Raw genomic sequence first — 20,446 nt, 5'->3', positions numbered from 1 at the left:
CTGTGAACAACAGAAACTGAGTGGGTCAAATTGCTGTAATGCAGGCAACAAGATCTCAGTCTTCCTGGTCTATGGAACTGTTTTGAGCACGGGGCGGACCCAAACAGCGCAGAACTACATTCGCAATGCAATACTGCCCACCTTGCTGCTTGAAAAAGAAAAATGGTTCCTCTTTATGCATAGCGTTTTGATCCTCCATGGCCACCATACTACAAGAATTCCAAAGAACTGTTCCCCTCTGCCGCTCCTCCTCACTCCCTCCACTCCTCCTACTCACTCCCTCCTCTCCTCCTACTCATTCCCTCCTCTCCTCCTACTCACTCCCTCCTCTCCTCCTACTCACTCCCTCCTCTCCTCCTACTCACTCCCTCCTCTCCTCCTACTCACTCCCTCCTCTCCTCCTCCATAATCCCTCCTCTTCTCACTCCCTCCTCCCCTCCTCCATAATCCCTCCTCTCCTCTCCTCACTCCTTTCTATACTACTCAACAACATGGACAAGGGAAATGTTTGAACTTGATTATAGTTTTTTGTCTCGTTGTAGAGGTGTGTGTATGTGTGTCAGTAGTTGTGTGGATTGCATGATGTATTTCCCTACCAAGGAACATGTTGTTGTCCAGCAAAAAGACTCCAACTCCTCCAGCTCTTGTATTCATATATCAGTCAATGTGATATTAAGAATCTCAAGGGAACCTAAACATTGAGTCTCCACAGACGTATCTACAGTATACGTTACCATAGTAATCGTAGGAAATAAAGGTATTTTAAGTATGCTTCTCTTGCGTGGTTTGTAAACAATGTATTTTTTCAAGTACTTTTTCAAGTTCACTACTTCATTTAAACTATACGTATAACAATCTATATAATCTATAACGCTTACAAATGTGTACCAATCCTGATTCTCATTCATGTTACAGTATATACTGTAGGCCTCTGCAGTAAGATGCATTACCACACATGACCAGTTGATGACACTGGATACAAGAGATTGCGTTGGATTGCAGCATAGAACATCTTTATAAATAACTTATACAAGGGGTAGGAGACTGTTCATGTGATGTAGTAAAAAACATTTCAAATGTAACATAGTGATACAAAACATCATAATATATAAACTGTTACACCAGTTTATAGATTAAACCTTTGCAGACATTCATACGGTATTATTATGTGCTGTGATGATATTATTATGCATTATAGCAATTCATAAATACATTTAAAAAATGTGCAAATATGCAAACTGCGTGTGAAGACTATCGGTGTTGTTGTTGGTGTGGGTGGGGGTGGTGTTGGTATTGTTGGGGGTGGTGTTGGTGTTGGTGAGGGGGTGGTGGGCGTGGTGTTGGTGAGGGGGTGGTGGGCGTGGTGTTGTTGTTGGTGTGGGTACATTTACATTTACATTTACGTCATTTAGCAGACGCTCTTATCCAGAGCGACTTACAAATTGGTGCATTCACCTTATAGCCAGTGGGATAACCACTTTACAATTTTTTTTTTTTTTATTTTTTTTTTTTTGGTGGGGTAAGGGGGGGGTTAGAAGGATTACTTTATCCTATCCCAGGTGTTCCTTAAAGAGGTGGGGTTTCAAATGTCTCCGGAAGGTGGTGAGTGACTCCGCTGTCCTGGCGTTGTGAGGGAGCTTGTTCCACCATTGGGGTGCCAGAGCAGCGAACAGTTTTGACTGGGCTGAGCGGGAACTGTGCTTCAGCAGAGGTAGGGGAGCCAGCAGGCCAGAGGTGGATGAACGCAATGCCCTCGTTTGGGTGTAGGGACTGATCAGAGCCTGAAGGTACGGAGGTGCCGTTCCCCTCACAGCTCCGTAGGCAAGCACCATGGTCTTGTAGCAGATGCGAGCTTCAACTGGAAGCCAGTGTAGTGTGCGGAGGAGCGGGGTGACGTGAGAGAACTTGGGAAGGTGGTGTTGGTGGGTGGGGGTGGTGGGGGTGGTGTTGGTATTGGTGTGGGTGGGGGTGGTGTTGGGTGTTGGTGGGGGTGTTGGGGTTGTTGTTGGTATTGGTGGGGGTGGAGGGGGTGGGGGTGGTGTTGGTGGTGTTGGTGTTGGTGGGGGTGGTGGTGGTGTTGGTGTGGTGGGGGTGGTGGGGGTGGTGGGGGTAAACATGGGAAATAAAGATGCATCATCCACTCCTCTCTTCCTCCTACTCCTCCTCTCACTTAGACAGTTTACTGATGACCCGGATTAAGGCTCCGTTCTCATCCTTCAGTCTCTGGTTCTCATTCTTCAGCTCTGTCTGGACCTGTGGAGGACAGAAGACAACAAGCAGACAGAGAGGGTTATGGTTGGTGTTATGGTTGGGGTTATGGTTGGGGTTGGGTTTGGAGTTGGGGTTAAGGTTGGGGTTGCGGTTGTGGTTGGGGTTATGGTTCGGGTTGCGGTTATGCTTGGGGTTATGGTTATAGTTGTGGTTAAGGTTAGGTTGGATTCACAGGACAAATGACAATGACACTCATCACCAACCTCTCCTCTGAGTTAACTGAACATTTAACGTTCTCCCACAAAATGTTTCTATTTTCAGTTCAGTGTTCCATCTTTATTGAGAGCTCTCATTCAGAGATAACAAAAGGTTGTTGTCTGTACCCTACTGTATGGAACACAGCAGACGAATGTGGCAGTAGTTAATGCGGACAAATACCAACGGCGTACTCACTCGATGAATATAAATCAGAGACCTCACACATTCACCAGCCAACGGCGCACAATGATGACATAATGATGACATAATGATGTCAGCTTAGAATACCACACCACATACCATTTATGCTTTGTCACCGCTCGCTTGAGACTCAGGCTGCATCGCAACTGGCACATTTGACCAGAAAGCAGTGCATTATAAAGGGAACAGGGTGTCGTTTGAGACGGACTAACACTACAGTACCAAGGCACGTCCCAGAGTGATATTCCTTGTTCAGCAACTTACTCTGTCTGTCTGTCTGCAGGGCAGCTTTGTGATGGCTAGGCCTCCTGCGGAGACTGTGTTTTGGCAATATGTTCTGTCTCTGCTGTGGCTCAGTTTAGTCTATTGGAGATGTTCTCAATTGGTACAAGAACTGGCATTAAGCCACAAGAAAACGGCCCTGAATTGGTCAGACATTGAACATCTCTCAGTATCAATTCAGTAAATTCACCATTATTGCAACTGGACAGATACCTTCACTTCATCTTCCATGTCTGATATCTTCTTCTGTAGGACACGTGTTTCCTACAGAGAGGAGAGGAGACATGTCACAGTGAGACTAAACATGATGGGGCTACCAGAGAGGAGAGGAGACATGTCACAGTGAGACTGAACATGATGGGGCTACCAGAGAGGAGAGGAGACATGTCACAGTGAGACTAAACATGATGGGGCTACCAGAGAGGAGAGGAGACATGTCTCAGTGAGACTAAACATGATGGGGCTACCAGAGAGGAGAGGAGACATGTCTCAGTGAGACTAAACATGATGGGGCTACCAGAGAGGAGAGGAGACATGTCACAGTGAGACTGAACATGATGGGGCTACCAGAGAGGAGAGGAGACATGTCTCAGTGAGACTGAACATGATGGGGCTACCAGAGAGGAGAGGAGACATGTCACTATGAGACTGAACATGATGGGGCTACCAGAGAGGAGAGGAGACATGTCACAGTGAGACTGAACATGATGGGGCTACCAGCCTGACCATGACTTGACCTATGAGCTATTAATATAACATATATTGAATAGACATGCAGTACCAGGCCAAGACAGAAGTTAAAAGTGCATAAGCAAACATCCAGTGACATATGGAGCTCACCTGTTTTTCTGTCTCAAGCATGGACCTCTCATTGGACCTTTCAGTCATTGTGATCTTTCTCTGCAATGCACAAGTCCATGGTTAAAATCGGGACAATGAGAACAGCACAATCCCTGAAGACGGCAGACATTTCTTATATGTACCTTTGAAAACAACCATGGTCAACTCACATGCATACTACTGTACTTCACAAATACCACCCCCCAAGCATTTACCTCCTGGAATCAGCCAATGCATCTTCCTTGCATAATCTGTCACATTTTTCTCACTCCTGCATCTTTCCTGATTATATTGTGCAGTGGTCCATGCAGTAGGATATGGAAGAGTTATTCCACCATGTATTTGACAAGAACTGTAAGTTGAAACCATGATAAGTAATAAAAAGGCACAAACATACATAGAGTATACAGTGCATTAGGAAAGTATTCAGACCCCATGACTTTTTCCAAATTTTGTTAAGTTACAGACTTATTCTAAAATTGATTAAATTGTTTTCCCCCCTCATCAATCTACACAAAATACCCCATAATGACAAAGCAAAAACTGGTTTTTAGAAATGTTTGCAAATGTATTCAAAATAAAAAAATTGAAATATTACATTTACGTAAGTATTCAGACCCTTTACTAAGTACTTTGTTAAAGCACATTTGGCAGCGATTACAGCCTCGAGTCTTCTTGGGTATGACGCTACAAGTTTGGAACAGCTTTATTTGGGGAGTTTCTCCCATTCTTCTCTGCAGATCCTCTCAAGCTCTGTCAAGTTGGATGGGGAGCGTCGCTGCACAGCTATTTTCAGGACTCTTCAGAGATGTTAGATCGGGTTCAAGTCCGGGCTCTGGCTGGGCCACTCAAGGACATTCAGATACTTGTCCCGAAGCCAATCCTGAGTTGTCTTGGCTGTATGCTTAGGGTCGTTGTCCTGTTGGAAGGTGAACCTTCGCCCCCAGTCTGAGGTCCTGAACGCTCTGGAGCAGGTCCTCATCAAGGATTTCTCTGTACTTTGCTCCGTTCATCTTTGCCTCAATCCTGACTAGTCTCCCAGTCCCTGCCGCTGAAAAACATCCCCACAGCATGATGCTGCCACCACCATGCTTCACCGAAGGGATGGTGCCAGGTTTCCTCCAGATGTGACGCTTGGCATTCAGGCCAAAGAGTTCAGTCTTGGTTTTATCAGACTAGAGAATCTTGTTTCTCATGGTCTGAGAGTCTTTAGGTGCATTTTGGCAAACTCCAAGCGGGCTGTCATGTGCCTTTTACTGAGGAGTGGCTTCCGTCTGGCCACTCTACCGTAAATGCCTAATTGGTGGAGTGCTTCAGAGATGGTTGTCCTTCTGGAAGGTTCTCCCATCTCCACAGAGGAACTCTAGAGCTCTGTCAGAGTGACCATCGGGTTCTTGGTCACCTCCCTGACCAAGGCCCTTCTCCCCCGATTGCTCAGTTTGGCCGGGCGGCCAGCTCTTTAAGAATGATGGAGGCTACTGGGTTCTTGGGGACCTGATAGAAGAATTTGGTAATGACTAATTATTAATGACTAATTATTACACCCCGAAACTGTGTGAAATGTGTTAGAATCATAAGACCATAATCTGATAATGTGTGTAGCTTAGTTAGAAGTACAATGAGGCAGTCAGAATATTGTGAGAACAGCGATAACTATGTATGGGTGTCACGGATTCAGCCGAGGCTGCTCCTCCTCCTTGCTCGGGCAGGCTTCGGCGTTCGTCGTCCCCGGAGTACTAGCTACTGCCGATCGATGTTTCGGTGTTTGTCTTGTTTGGTCTTTATTGTTTACACCTGTTTCCCATTATGATGGATTGTATTCCCTATATTACCCCCTGTCTCTCATTGGTTATTGTGTGTGATTGTTATTTGTCATTCCGGCAGTTGCTTTGGTGTACGGGTTATTGTGTTTTCCTCCTTGTTTGGAGGTTTTTAGTTTTTGCACTATATTTACTGTGTTCAGTAAAAGTACGTTGCCAGCCGCTCTGTGTCCTGTGTTTGACTTCGCTGACCGCATACACGTCGCGTGACAGAATCACACACCTAGACATGGAGACAGCAGGAGCGGCGGTGCCAGCTGGATCAATGGAGGAGCGCGTAACACAACAAGCGGCCATGATCCAGGCTCTCGGCACCGCCATGGAACGGGTGGTGAACACCATGGAGCGATGGGAAAGAGGAGGTTTGCCCACACCTCCTCCGACGATACCACCACCATCAGCTATACCCATCGCTTCACCTCCGGGGTCCAGTGGGATTCGGCTCTCGCTCCCGAGGGCTTATGATGGCACAGCAGCCGGGTGTCAGGGTTTCTTGCTCCAAGTGGAACTCTACCTGGCAACCATCCACCCGGTGCCCTCGGGATACGAGAGCGTGTCCGCCCTCATCTCCTGTCTATCCGGCAAGGCGCTGGAGTGGGCCAACGCCGAGTGGGGGGGAATAGACGCCGCTACAGTCAACTATGCGGAGTTCACCCGCCACTTCAGGGCGTTGTTCGATCATCCCCCAGAGGGGAAGGCGGCGGGTGAGCGTCTGTTCCACCTCAGACAGGGGAAGAGGAGCGCGCAGGAGTTCGCACTGGACTTCCGGACTTCCTGGCTGCCAACGCGGGATGGAATGAGAGGGCCCTCATCGACCACTACAGGTGTAGCCTGAGGGAGGACATGCGTCGGGAATTGGCCTGCAGGGACACCAACCTAAGCTTCGATCAGCTGGTGGACATGTCGATTCGCCTAGATACCCTGTTGGCTACCCGCGGACGTCCGGAGTCGGGGCCGTCCATTCCATCCCCCAGCACTTCCGAGCCGAGCCCTATGGAGCTCGGGTATGCTGGTGCTAGGGAGACCAGAAGCGAGACCAGGAGAGAGGCCGTCCCCTGCACCAACTGTGGCCGCAGAGGACACACTGCGGGTCGGTGCTGGGGAGGGTCTCCTAGGAGTCGAGGCAGTAGGCAGCGCACTGATGAGTCATTCCAGGTGAGTAGGCACCCAACTCACCCAGAGCTCTCTGTTGCGCATATGTGTATTAAAGTTGTGTTTCCCGAGGTTTCTCCTCACTCCCAGCATAAGGCGCTAGTAGATTCAGGCGCAGCTGGGAATTTTATCGATCGCCGGTTCACGTTTAAGTTAGGGATTCCTATTGTACCAGTTGATGTGCCCTTCCCCATCCATGCCCTATATAGCCGCCCTTTGGGGTCGGGATGGATTAGGGAGGTCACAGCGCCACTTAAATTGAAGACGCAGGAGGGCCATGAGGAGATTATATGGTTATATTTGATTGATTCTCCTGCGTTTCCCGTGGTGTTGGGGCTTCCCTGGTTAACATCTCATGACCCCAGCATTTCATGGCAACAGAGGGCTCTCAAGGGATGGTCTGATCAGTGTGTAGGGTGGTGTGTAGGTGTTTCCTTAGGGGCAACGATGGTGGAAAGCCCGAACCAAGTTCCCACCATGCACATTCCTCCTGAGTATGCCGATTTGGCACTCGCCTTCTGTAAAAAGAAGGCGACTCAATTACCACCTCATCGACAGGGGGATTGTGCGATAGACCTCCAGGTAGGCGCTGCGCTTCCTCGTAGTCATGTGTATCCTCTGTCTCAGGAGGAGACGGCGGCTATGGAGACATACGTCACCGAATCTCTGATACAGGGATACATACGATCATCCACTACCCCTGCGTCCTCAAGTTTCTTTTTTGTGAAGAAGAAGGATGGGGGTTTTCGCCCGTGTATTGATTACCGTGGTCTCAATCAGATTACAATCAAATACAGCTATCCTCTCCCTCTGATTGCTAGTATGACGGAGTCATTACACGGGGCATGATTCCTCACAAAATTGGATCTCAGGAGCGTGTACAACCTGGTGCGCATTAGGGAGGGAGATGAGTGGAAGACAGCATTCAGTACCACCTCGGGTCACTATGAGTACCTCGTCATGCCATACGGTTTAATGAATGCTCCTTCAGTCTTCCAACCGTTTGTGGATGAGATTTTCCGGGATTTGCATGGACTAATATACTCCGCTACATGAGCCGAGCATGTGTCCCTGGTGCGTCGGGTGCTTGGTAGACTGTTGGAGCATGACCTGTATGCGAAGGCGGAGAAATGTCTGTTCTTCCAGGAGTCCATCTCCTTCCTGGGACATCGGTTGTCCGCGTCAGGGGTGGAGATGGAGATTGACCGCGTTTCAGCCATGCGTAATTGGCAGACTCCCACCACGGTGAAGGAGGTGCAGCGGTTCTTGGGTTTTGCCAATTACTACCAGAGGTTTATCCGGGGCTTTGGACAGGTAGCAGCTCCCATCACCTCCCTGCTAAAGGGGGCCCGGTGCGTCTGCAGTGGTCGGCTGAGGCGGACAGGGCGTTTAGACATCTGAAGGACCTGTTCACCTCGGCTCCGGTGCTGGCACATCCGGATCCCTCTTTGGCGTTCAAAGTTGAGGTGGATGCGTCCGAGGCGGGGATCGGTGCTATACTGTCTCAGCGCTCGGGTACGCCACCAAAACTCCGCCCCTGTGCTTTCTATTCTAAGAAGCTCAGTCCGGCGGAGCGCAATTATGACGTGGGGGACAGGGAGCTGCTAGCAGTGGTTCAAGCCCTGAAGGTGTGGAGGCATTGGCTTGAGGGGGCTAAACACCCTTTTCTCATTCTGACTGACCATCGTAACCTGGAGTACATCCGGGCAGCGAGGAGACTGAACCCTCGCCAGGCTAGGTGGGCCATGTTTCTTACCTGATTTGTATTTAAGCTCACCTATAGTCCAGGGTCACAGAATGCTAAGGCAGACGCCCTGTCCCGACGATATGACACAGAGGAGAGGTCCATTGAGCCCACTCCCATACTTCCGGAGTCTTGTCTGGTGGCACCGGTGGTGTGGGAGGTCGATGCGGACATCGAGTGGGCGTTACGTGCCAACCCTACTCCCCCACAGTGTCCAGAGGGACGGAAGTACGTGCCGCTCGAGGTTCGTGATCGACTGATATATTGGGCTCACACGTCACCCTCCTCTGGTCATCCTGGTAAGTAATGGGCAGGTGGAGAGAGTGAACCAGGATGTGGGTAGGTTTCTGAGGTCCTATTGCCAGGACCAGCAGGAGGAGTGGTCAGGGTATATCCCCTGGGCAGAGATAGCCCAAAACTCACTCCGCCACTCCTCCACTAATCTTACGCCTTTTCAGTGTGTGCTGGGTTATCAGCCGGTCCTGGCACCCTGGCATCAGAGCCAGATCGAAGCCCCTGCGGTGGATGAGTGGTTTCGGCGCTCGGAAGAAACATGGAACGCTGGGCATGTCCATCTGCAGCGGGCTATCAGGCGGCAAATGGTGAGCGCCGATCGCCACCGCAGTGAGGCTCCGGTGTATGCACCGGGAGATCGGGTCTGGCTCTTGACCCGAAACCTGCCCCTTCGCCTGCCCTGCCGGAAGCTGGGTCGGCGGTTTGTGGGGCCATTTAATGTCCTGAGGAGATTGAACAAGGTATGTTATAGGTTAAAACTGCCCATTAATTACCGCATTAACCCCTCGTTCCATGTGTCTCTCCTCAGGCCGGTGGTAGCTGGTCCACTCCAGGAGAATGAGGTACGAGAGGCTCCTCCGCCCCCACTAGACATCGAGGGGGCTCAGGCGTACTCAGTTCGTTCCATCTTGGATTCGAGGCGTCGGATGGGGGGTCTGCAGTATCTCATGGAGTGAGAGGGGTACGGTCCGGAGGAACGGTGCTGGGTCCCTAGGAGGGACATCCTAGATCCCTCCCTGTTGAGGGATTTCCACTGGAGTCATCCGACTCGCCCTGCTCCGCGTCCTCCTGGCCGGGGTCGGCGCACGGCTGGAGCCGCGCGTCAAGGGGGGGGGGGTACTGTCACGGATTCAGCCGAGGCTGCTCCTCCTCCTTGCTCGGGCAGGCTTCGGCGTTCGTCGTCCCCGGAGTACTAGCTACTGCCGATCGATGTTTCGGTGTTTGTCTTGTTTGGTCTTTATTGTTTACACCTGTTTCCCATTATGTTGTATTGTATTCCCTATATTACCCCCTGTCTCTCATTGGTTATTGTGTGTGATTGTTCTTTGTCATTCCGGCAGTTGCTTTGGTGTACGGGTTATTGTGTTTTCCTTCCTGTTTGGAGGTTTGTTGTTTTTGCACTATATTTACTGTGTTCAGTAAAAGTACGTTGCCAGCCGCTCTGTGTCCTGCGTTTGACTTCGCTGACCGCATACACGTTGCGTGACAATGGGAGTACATTTACATTTACGTCATTTAGCAGACGCTCTTATCCAGAGCGACTTACATTATTATTATTTATTTTTTTCATACCCCCTGTGGGAATCGAACCCACAACCCTGGCGTTGCAAACGCCATGCTCTATCAACTGAGCTACATCCCTGCCGGCCATTCCCTCCCCTACCCTGGACGATGCTGGGCCAATTGCGCGCCGCCCCATGGGTCTCCCGGTCACGGCCGGCTACGACAGAGCCTGGATTCGAACCAGGATCTCTAGTGGCACAGCTAGCACTGCGCCACTCAGTAGACTAGACCACTGCCCGAGCAAGGAGTAGACTATGATAAGAACATGTGTGTGCGTGTGTGTATGTGTGACCTGATGGTCAGGAGAGCAGAGGATAACCACATGAGCTAAACCCAGGTGAGTTTACAAGATGTGTACAGAGGAAAAATACAGCCTGCCTAAAGCGGGGTGGGATTTTTCCTCTGACGTGTGTGTATAGAAATATTGTACGTCCATTTTGTGGCAGAGCGCTCTCATGAATAAAGGCTGACCATTGCAGAAAGGGGTCTTTGTTTAATTTATTTAAACTAGAGATTTACACCTCTGGGAATTATTCAAAGATTTAAGAAGTAGTTGACTTCAACCATTGAGATAACAAAATTCTCATGACAGGACCTTCAATGCTGCAGAAATGTTTTGGTACCCTTCCCCAGATCTGTGCCTCGACACAATCCTGTCTCGGAGCTCTATGGACAATTCCTTCGACCTCATGGCTTGGTTTTTGCTCTGACATGCACTGTCAACCTTGGGACCTTAGACAGGTGTGTGCCTTTCCAAATCATGTCCAATCAATTGAATTTACCACAGGTGGACTCCAATCAAAGTTGTAGAAACATCTCAAGGATGATCAATGGAAACAGGATGCACATGAGCTACATTTCGAGTCTTATAGCAAAGAGTCTTAATACTTATGTAAATAAGGTATTTCTGTTTTTTATATTTAATACATTTGCAATCTAAAAACCTGTTTTCGCTTTGTCATTATGGGATATTGTGCGTAGATTGATGAGGAAAAATTTGTTTTTACTCCATTTTAGAGTAAGGCTGTACCGTAACAAAATTTGGAAAAAGTCAATGAGTCTGAAAACTTTCCGAATGCACTGTACTTCTTCATTGGACCCTTCATCTGACTTCTTCAGTTTTATTTGATGTTTAGGATAATGGTTTGTTGGGCACAGTGCTTGACTTGGACTGAAATAAGTTCCGGTACTCATTTTGAGTGCCGGTGCTGCTTAGATTTAGGTGCAGGAGCTCCACAATACTTTTGAGCTAATATTCTATAAGCGGAACAGGAGCTCAAGCAGTAGAACATTTGAGGTGCCGGTAAACAGCTCCGGTGAGCTCCTGTCCAAGCCAAGCACTGGTTGAGGAACTATTTTATTTTTTATGATGAGGTTTTGTTGGGAAACTATTTTGTGTGGTGGATAATCACCTGTGTGACTCTCTCCAGCTGAGTCTGCACCAACACCAGCTCCTGTTTGCTGCCCTGCAGCCGGGACTTGAGTCTCTCATTGGTAGACAAGGCCTCCTCGTACATCTGCGATACACAGGATCCCACAGCAAACACAGACCCAGAACATCATAACATGCCACATAATTTGACTTAAGTAATCAACCAGTTGTGTTTTTTATGTAGCCTGATCTACAATTCAAATCCAAGTTTATTCGTCATATACACAGAATACAGCAGGGTGTACACAGTGAAATGAAATGCTTACTTGCGAGCTACCTCTCAACAGTGCAGTGAAATACCAAGTGAATATATTTTAAAAAAAATACCAGCAGTGGGGATTTTGGGTTCCACTGTACTTGAACCCACAGTCATAAGGGCTACATAACACTGTCATTATCATGACATAACAGATTCATAACAGATCATTAGCTACCTACGCCAATTTTTCTAGCTTTAAGAAACTGTTAGTTAATTTTGCATTACAGGTTACCTTCTTATAGTCAGTGCATCCTGCCTCTTCCTCAGCTTTTTTTCGCGCGGCCATTCTGTTTTCCCTGCGAGCGTCATAGGCCTCTCGGTCGTAAGCACCAGACGAGTCCAGTCTGAGGGTAAGATAGCACAGCTGAACCTAAAACTACTGCACTGTGTCAGAGCTTAATCATCAATGTACCTTTGACCCTAAATGTAATAACAATCAGCTGCAATGGAGGCCTGAGTGACCAATGGCTGTTAGGATATGTTTCAATGCCTGATAGTGAAAATCGTAAGCCCTCCTGTGTCTTTTGATGAAGTGAATTGAGTTTAAAGCTTACCTGGACACTCTTTCATGCTGAAAACAAACAAAGAAGATATGTCACTTACAAAATGCATAGAACATCGGTCGTTTTGGATGATCTGCAACACTATGGGGTAATGTCTTCTGACAGCAGAGCTTTGTAAATGATTTTGTGTCCTGTATGCATAAGGATTCTGTGCTGTAATTCTATTTTTCATTTTCAGCTCACATGGCTAGGAAAGCCCCCTGGCCATAGTTATGAACTCTCAGAGAATACTTAAACCTTCACACTGTCCTGCAGCCAAGCATGTACCTATCAGCAGAGAGCATCTTGGGATGAAACTCGACACTCACGCCAAGTTAGAGAAGGACAGTGGAAACAGTCACATGTACAAACTGAGACCCAGAGATAAAACTAAACACATCCAAAAAAGGTAATAACTATGGCAGCAGCTTGGGAATCTTAATGGTTATTGCATGCTGAAGGGTTGGAGGCAGGGGATACGAGTCTGTTTTTAAAGAGACACTCCCACAAAAATGTTGGCAATGGCATTAATGTTCGAGTCATTTGTCACTTGAGTCACTTGCCTTGAGGATTTATTTCAGTAGAAGAGTTGAAAAGGTTATTCCTGATACAATACAAGATTCAATACAATACAATCCTATAGAATGGAATAGGAGACGTGTTCCACTGTAGACATAATCATTCCCGCTAGAAAATATCCTCAGTTATTCACTGACAGTATTTGAGTCAGCCCCTGACCTTTGTGTTCTCAGGCTGCAGTGGACAGCCTGCTTCCATTTTCAAGCCCATGCTGCTTTTCCATGTGACCAGGGAACCACGACGGACAAGCACTTTGTCAGGCAATTACAAGCGTTCAGTCCTCAAAGCCAAACATTTATGCTTTTACGCCACGGTGTGCAACAGTGAGCAAGAGTGAAGGCATTAAAACAGTGTTTAACATTGTGATATCCAGAAATGACGTCAATTGATTTAGTTAACAATGTACGATTATATAAATGTTTTCTTGTTTTTTTTGCGCACTTGCCTATTATTGCTCTCAAGAATAAAAGAGACTTGAATTGAAGTCTGGAAAACAGACTTAAGGTCATACACACAGACATAAGGACTCACTGCAGTGTTTAGACATTACACACCAAGTAAGGCTCTATGGGGACGGATATAAATTAACCTGAATCGTTCAAGGGGCTCTAGAGGAGGGTTCATGTATAAACATTCAGGAATGGTTCCCGTCAGACATCAACAAGCACTCAGGATGTTCTCTCTCCGTCTGTGTCAACACTGTCAGCTCTCTCTTATTAAAGAGTCTGTCTTTGTGTTTGGAACCATTGTAAGTTTTCATTAACAAGGCTTACCTCCTGAAGCTCTGCTTGGATCTGGCACTGGGAGAGGCTGGGCTGTGATGGAGAGGGCCTGCTCTGAGTCTAACATGCCTCAATGAAGCCTTCCACCATGACCAGACCCAGCCAGGAATAACTCCTATAATATCTAACCCTTCCACCATGACCAACCCAGCCAGGAATAACCCCTTTAAAATCTAACCCTTCCACCATGACCAGACCCAGCCAGGAATAACCCCTATAATATCTAACCCTTCCACCATGACCAACCCAGTCAGGAATAACCCCTATAATATCTAACCCTTCCACCGTGACCAACCCAGCCAGGAATAACCCCTATAAAATCTAACCCTTCCACCATGACCAGACCCAGCCAGGAATAACCCCTATAATATCTAACCCTTCCACCATGACCAGACCCAGCCAGAATAATAAAATCTAACTTCAATGAAACATCAGATAACAAAATAACTTCCACCATGACCAACCCAGAGGAAAAAAAAATTACAGACTGACCCAGCCAGGAATAACCCCTATAATATCTAACCATTCCACCATGACCAGACCCAGCCAGGAAAACCCTAAAAATTAAAAAGGAACTAAATAAACCATTCACCATGACCAGACCCAGCCAGGAAAAAACCCTATAATATCTAACCCCTAGGCACTTCATGTAGATCAAAAAGAGTTGGATTGGTGTAAACAATATGGTTGTAGGTCCACCTGGTTCTCTAGTAGGCTTGTTCATTACACCAATAGAATCCTTTCAGATTCACCCCAGTGCCCAGAATGTAGGGGCTAGAGGTTGTTTGTGGACCAGGCCAGCCTTTCTTTGTGCTCCTACTCGGATAGATCCAGTGGGGGACTTCCTGTCTGCTGACCAGCTCTTCCAAAGAGGAAAATGTGATCTCTCTCTCTCTCTCTCTCTCTCTCTCTCTCTCTCTCTCTCTCTCTCTCTCTCTCTCTCTCTCTCTCTCTCTCTCTCTCTCTCTCTCTCTCTCTCTCTCTCTCTCTCTCTCTCTCTCTCTCTCTCTCTCTCTCTCTCTCTCTCTCTCTCTCTCTCTCTCTCTCTCTCTCTCTCTCTCTCTCTCTCTCTCTCTCTCTCTCTCTCTCTCTCTCTCTCTCTCTCTCTCTCTCTCTCTCATATATATATATTCCAGTATCACTGCATGAGTAAACAGTTGCGTTTTCCCGCCTGGGAACATACTGAGTCATGTCCAGAGTGATATCAGGAGGACCCACTTGAAAGCATTCCTGTCAAGGGTTTGATCTAGTTGATCCTGTCAGATAACTATCTTCAATGCCAATGAGAGTTTTATTTACGCTACCAGTCAAAAGTTTGGACACACCTACTTTCTAAATGTTTACTATTTTCTACATTGTAGAATAACAGTGAAGACATCCAAACTATGAAATAACACATATGGAATCATGTAGTAACCAAAAAAGTGTTAAACAAATCAAAATATATATTTATATTTGAGATTCTTCAAAGTAGCCACCCTTTGCCTTGATGACAGCTGTGCACACTCTTGGCATTCTCTCAACCAGCTTCATGAGGTAGTCACCTGGAATGCATTTCAATTAACAGGTGTGCCTTGTTAAAAGTTAATTTGTGGAATTTATTTCCTTCTTAATGCATTTGAGCCAATCAGTTGTGTTGTGACAAGTTAGGGTTGGTATACAGAAGATATCCATATTATGGATATAGTCCATATTATGGCAAGAACAGCTCAAATAAGCAAAGAGAAACGGCAGTCCATCATTACTTTAAGACATGAAGGTCAGTCAATCCGGAAAATGTCAAGAACTTTGAAAGTTGCTTCAAGTGCAGTCGCAAAAACCATCACGCGCTATGATGAAACTTGCTCTCATGAGGACCACCACAGGAAAGGAAGACACAGAGACCCAGAGTTACCTCTGCTGCAGAGGATTACTTCATAAGAGTTACCAGCCTCAGAAATCGGCAGTTAACTGCACCTCAGATTCAAGGCCAAATAAATGCTTCACAGAGCTCAAGTAACAGACACTTCTCAACATCAACTGTTCAGAGGAGACCGCGTGAATCATGCCTTCATGGTCGAATTGCTGCAAAGAAACCACTACTAAAGGACACCATTAAGAAGAAGAGACTTGCTTGGGCCAAGAAATACGAGCAATGGACATTAAACCGGTGGAAATCTGTCCTTTGGTCTGATGAGTCCAAATTTGAGATTTTTGGTTCCAACCACAGTGTCTTTGTGAGATGCAGAGTAGGTGAACGGATGATCTCCGCATGTGTAGTTCCCACTGTGAAGCATGGAGGAGGAGGTGTGATGGTGTGGGGGTGCTTTGCTGTTGACACTGTCTGTGATTTATTTAGAATTCAAGGCACACTTAACCAGCATTGCTACCACAGTATTCTGCCGCGATACGCCAACCCATCTGGTTTGCGCTTATTGGGACTATCGTTTGTTTTTCAACAGGACAATAACCCAAAACACACCTCAAGGCTGTGTAAGGGCTATTTGACCAAGAAGGAGAGTGATGGAGTGCTGCATCAGATGACCTGGCCTCCACAATCACCCGGCCTCAACCCAATTGAGATGGTTTTGGATGAGTTGGACCGCAGAGTGAAGGAAAAGCAGTCAACAAGTGCTCAGTATATGTGGGAACTCCTTCAAAACTGTTGAAAAAGCATTCCAGGTGACTACCTCATGAAGCTGGTTGAGAGAATGCCAAGAGTGTGCAAAGCTGTCATCAAGGCAAAGGGTGGCTACTTTGAAGAATCTCAAATATATTTTGATTTGTTTAAAGCTTTTTTGGTTACTACATGATTCCATATGTGTTATTTTTTTTTGTTTTGTTGTTTTATTTTTATTTTCTTTTTCTTAATTATTATTATTATAATTTTTTTAGTCATTTAGCAGACGCTCTTATACAGAGCGACTTACATAAGCAATTAGGGTTAAGTGCCTTGCTCAAGGGCACATCGACAGATCTTTCACCTAGTCGGCTCGGGGATTAGAACCAGCGACCTTTCGGTTACTGGCACAACGCTCTTAACCACTAAGCTACCTGCCGCCCCATTTAATTTATTTAATAGTGTTGATGTATTCACTTTTATTCTACAATGTAGAAAATAGTAAAAATGAAGAAAAATCCTTGAATGAGTAGGTGTGTCCAAACGTTTGACTGGTACTGTATGTCAGCTGTCTCTTTTGTTATTTCGTTCAGTTACACAGGACTCCTCTCAGTCAAATTCCGAGGCAACTTTCTGCCTTATGAAAAAATTGCTTGGAACTGATGATGTCATGGAAACTCAAAAGTTATCTGACACTTAATATGACCCGTCGTGGGAGGAAAATGTTGAGGCTGTATTGGACGGATACTGGACCTCACAAAGAGAGAGAGAGAGAGAGAGAGAGAGAGAGAGAGAGAGAGAGAGAGAGAGAGAGAGAGCTTGTGTATGAGTACACTGTGTATGTTTAATGTGTGTTACAATGATATTTGAATAGTTACATCCATGAGCTGATTCTGAAACTTCATTTTCCTTTAGTCAAATTTACTCCTACATAAGCCACTTGGCTCAAGAGCTAATCACCATCGGTCACTACAATCTTCATGAAACAATTACAATGGTTTCAATGTTGGAGTGATGAGTTGAGGGTTAAACAAAGATCATGAAATCTAAAAGCATGAACAGTATGCCATAACACCTATGGTATTAGACCTAGTGCTTGGCTAGCCTGGAACGCTCCAAACCAATGGTTAAAGTCAAAAGTCAAGCATGGCATTTTATCTGCTCCACAGCTTTTTTACAGCACATGGCAATGTTTTCAAACAGCAGCCTAGGCGTCTCCTTGTTATTGCCCATAGGAAAGATAAGTAATGTGTTCTTACCTTGAGGCTTCTGGAGGTTTGCGAGGGTTTAGCGGGAGATGAGTCAGTGGATGACTTTCTCGTGCGTGGCTGATCCTTTGCGTTGCGGGGGGAGAGATGAGATGACATCGCTGCAGGCTACTCTCCACAGCATGAGTTTCAAGTGGGGTCCAACCAACTTGATTCCAAAACACTACTGCATAAACAATCCAGTGACACACAGTTAAAATCCCTGTGATGTGAATGAAGGTGGTGAAGGGACAGAGCCAGAAGTGTGATCAAAACAATAGAGATCTAATGATACAGAAATAGCTGTGGTCAGGAGTGGGATCTATCTTCAGGTGATGTTGAGTGATCCTGAGATGAGATGAATGGCGGGTGAGTGAGTAGCAGAAGTGAGGGAGCTGTGGAGGAGGTAGAGGGTGGGCGCTGGGCGGTGCTGTAGACTGTATGGGGAGGGACACTGCCTGGGACTTGACAGCAGTGCCGCTAATGAGAGCACTCTCTGGACTGTGGTGATTCAACAAAAATGAAAACATCAAAGCAAAGCACTCAACTCTCATTCTGCATGACAGTCTCTCGCTCTCGCTCTCTCTCTTTCTGCCTCAGTCTCTCTTTCCCACTCTCTCTCTAATCACCCTTTGGTCTGAGCTGTGGACTAATATGGATTTGTTGGACATTGGAATTTGTTATGAAGATTATACATTTTTTTCTTCAGTCTTTTTAAAATATTTGACAGCCTCACAAAAATGGCTGCTAGTATTCCTTTGTTAGTGTTGGCATAATGCTAAAGCACAGCCAAACATTTAATGAGAATGATTATAAACATGATATCACACAGTGGCCAGCAGGGGTCCACTTAGTACCATACAGTAGACTACAAACTAAATGAAGAGGGAGAGAGAGAAGGGGTAGGAGGGGATCTGGAGGAGAGAAGGGGGTTAGGATGGGATCTGGAGAGAGGGGGGTAGTGGGGATCTGGAGAGATGGGGGGTAGGAGGGGATCTGGAGAGAGGTGGGGTAGGAGGGGATCTGGAGAGGGGGGTAGGAGGGGATCTGGAGGGGGGTAAGAGGGGATCTGGAGAGAAGAGGGTAGGAGGAGATCTAGAGGGGGTAGGGGGGCTGGAGAGAGGGGGGGTAGGAGGGGATCTGGAGAAAGGGAGAGAGAAGGGGTAGGAGGGAATCTGGAGAGAGGGAGAGGGAAGGGGTAGGAGGGGATCTGGAGAGGGGGGGGTAGGAGGGGATCTGGAGAGAGGAGGGTAGGAGGGGATGTGGAGAGAGGGAGAGAGGGGGGTAGAAGGAGATGATGAAAACAACAGGAAGTCATTTTGGCTGGGGCTCATGATCTCTACTTCCTTTGATTAGTCAGTGGTCAGTGCCTGTCTAAGAACAACTTCTGGCTTCAGCATGCTATAAATACCAAAGACATACCTTATGGACAAATAATCACTATCTTCACTGAAATGAGCATAATATTACAGGTGATAATAGCTGAAATTATATTTCTGCCCTGAAAAATGATATCAAGCCATATAGCTATCTCTACCTAATCTCTTGTGGACATGATTACACAAGATTTTTGTCCTGGGTTAACCGAGATTAATATCTACCTAATTTCTTTGCTCAGACCAATTGAAAAGTGATATTTACAGCAATACCACTCCACAAGATTAATCAAGAAAAACGGTGTTCATCGCAGTTTAACCACACCCATCAGGTTGGTAATCTATATTGTCTAAACAGTATATGAAAATCATCTCTTGGTAAGATTTTACTACCAGAACTCCTAAAACAATACTCACAAGATGACATTATCCTGGGTGATAACATCAGAACTGTATGGACAATTCTCGGTCACACTTTGTCACACAGTGACGATGAGACACTAACCTGTAGACACTGGCACCACCTGGTGGCATTATACAAAGTTTCCAAAGAGCTCAGAAAAAGCCTGGTGGTAAAAGAATAGCATGTCTAGTACCAGACAAGGGAAACTCTAACCACATGTACAGCATGTCCAGTACCAGACAGGGGAAACTCCAACCACATGGACAGCATGTCCAGTACCAGACAGGGGAAACTCCAACCACATGGACAGCATGTCCAGTACCAGACAGGGGAAACTCCAACCACATGTACAGCATGTCCAGTACCAGACAGGGGAAACTCCAACCACATGGACAGCATGTCCAGTACCAGACAAGGGAAACTCCAACCACATGTACAGCATGTCCAGTACCAGACAGGGGAAACTCCAACCACATGGACAGCATGTCCAGTACCAGACAGGGGAAACTCCAACCACATGTACAGCATGTCCAGTACCAGACAGGGGAAACTCCAACCACATGTACAGCATGTCCAGTACGAGACAGGGGAAACTCTAACCACATGTACAGCATGTCCAGTACCAGACAGGGGAAACTCTAACCACATGTACAGCATGTCCAGTACCAGACAGGGGAAACTCCAACCACATGTACAGCATGTCCAGTACCAGACAGGGGAAACTCCAACCACATGTACAGCATGTCCAGTACCAGACAGGGGAAACTCCAACCACATGTACAGCATGTCCAGTACCAGACAGGGGAAACTCTAACCACATGTACAGCATGTCCAGTACCAGACAGGGGAAACTCTAACCACATGTACAGCATGTCCAGTACCAGACAGGGGAAACTCTAACCACATGTACAGCATGTCCAGTACCAGACAGGGGAAACTCTAACCACATGTACAGCATGTCCAGTACCAGACAGGGGAAACTCTAACCACATGGACAGCATGTCCAGTACCAGACAGGGGAAACTCTAACCACATGGACAGCATGTCCAGTGCAGGGCTATACTGTTCTCACAGCTATAGGCTAAGCCAACACCATAAATAACCTTTGGGGAGAGGTTATGAGAAGGTGTTTTGTTACAGA

General features: G+C 46.8%; 1 protein-coding gene across 2 annotated transcripts; it reads right to left on the bottom strand.

The window, feature by feature from the left end:
• Window positions 1-2,077: 2,077 nt before the first annotated feature.
• Window positions 2,078-18,448, bottom strand: LOC121574917 (protein phosphatase 1 regulatory subunit 12B-like). 2 transcript variants are annotated; one of them, XM_041887604.1, is made up of 7 exons: window positions 17,539-18,448; window positions 12,332-12,348; window positions 12,010-12,121; window positions 11,499-11,603; window positions 3,793-3,852; window positions 3,166-3,216; window positions 2,078-2,253 (listed from the first exon to the last, which is right to left on the bottom strand). In XM_041887604.1, exons 1-7 carry the CDS (start codon window positions 17,644-17,646, stop codon window positions 2,167-2,169), a joined length of 540 nt encoding a protein of 179 aa, XP_041743538.1. In that variant the 5' UTR covers window positions 17,647-18,448; the 3' UTR covers window positions 2,078-2,166. The 2 variants fall into 2 exon arrangements, with proteins under 2 accessions (XP_041743538.1, XP_041743539.1); XM_041887605.1 differs by having other exon boundaries at window positions 2,170-2,253; window positions 3,143-3,216.
• Window positions 18,449-20,446: the final 1,998 nt, after the last annotated feature.

Source organism: Coregonus clupeaformis, chromosome 10, assembly GCF_020615455.1.
Source record: "Coregonus clupeaformis isolate EN_2021a chromosome 10, ASM2061545v1, whole genome shotgun sequence".
In the NCBI taxonomy this organism is placed as follows: Eukaryota; Metazoa; Chordata; class Actinopteri; order Salmoniformes; family Salmonidae; genus Coregonus; species Coregonus clupeaformis.
Note: the sequence above shows the minus strand (reverse complement) of the source record. Positions and strands in the feature narration are given on the sequence as shown.

Bases quoted from the DNA above. Each gene is read 5' to 3' on its own strand.
- LOC121574917 (XM_041887604.1), bottom strand. From the start codon at position 17,646: ATGTCATCTCATCTCTCCCCCCGCAACGCAAAGGATCAGCCACGCACG. The intron at 11,604-12,009 runs GTAACCTGTAAT...TGTGTATCGCAG, and splicing joins GATGCACTGACTATAAGAAG to ATGTACGAGGAGGCCTTGTC. The intron at 3,217-3,792 runs GTGAGCTCCATA...TCCTCTCTGTAG, and splicing joins TGCTTGAGACAGAAAAACAG to GAAACACGTGTCCTACAGAA.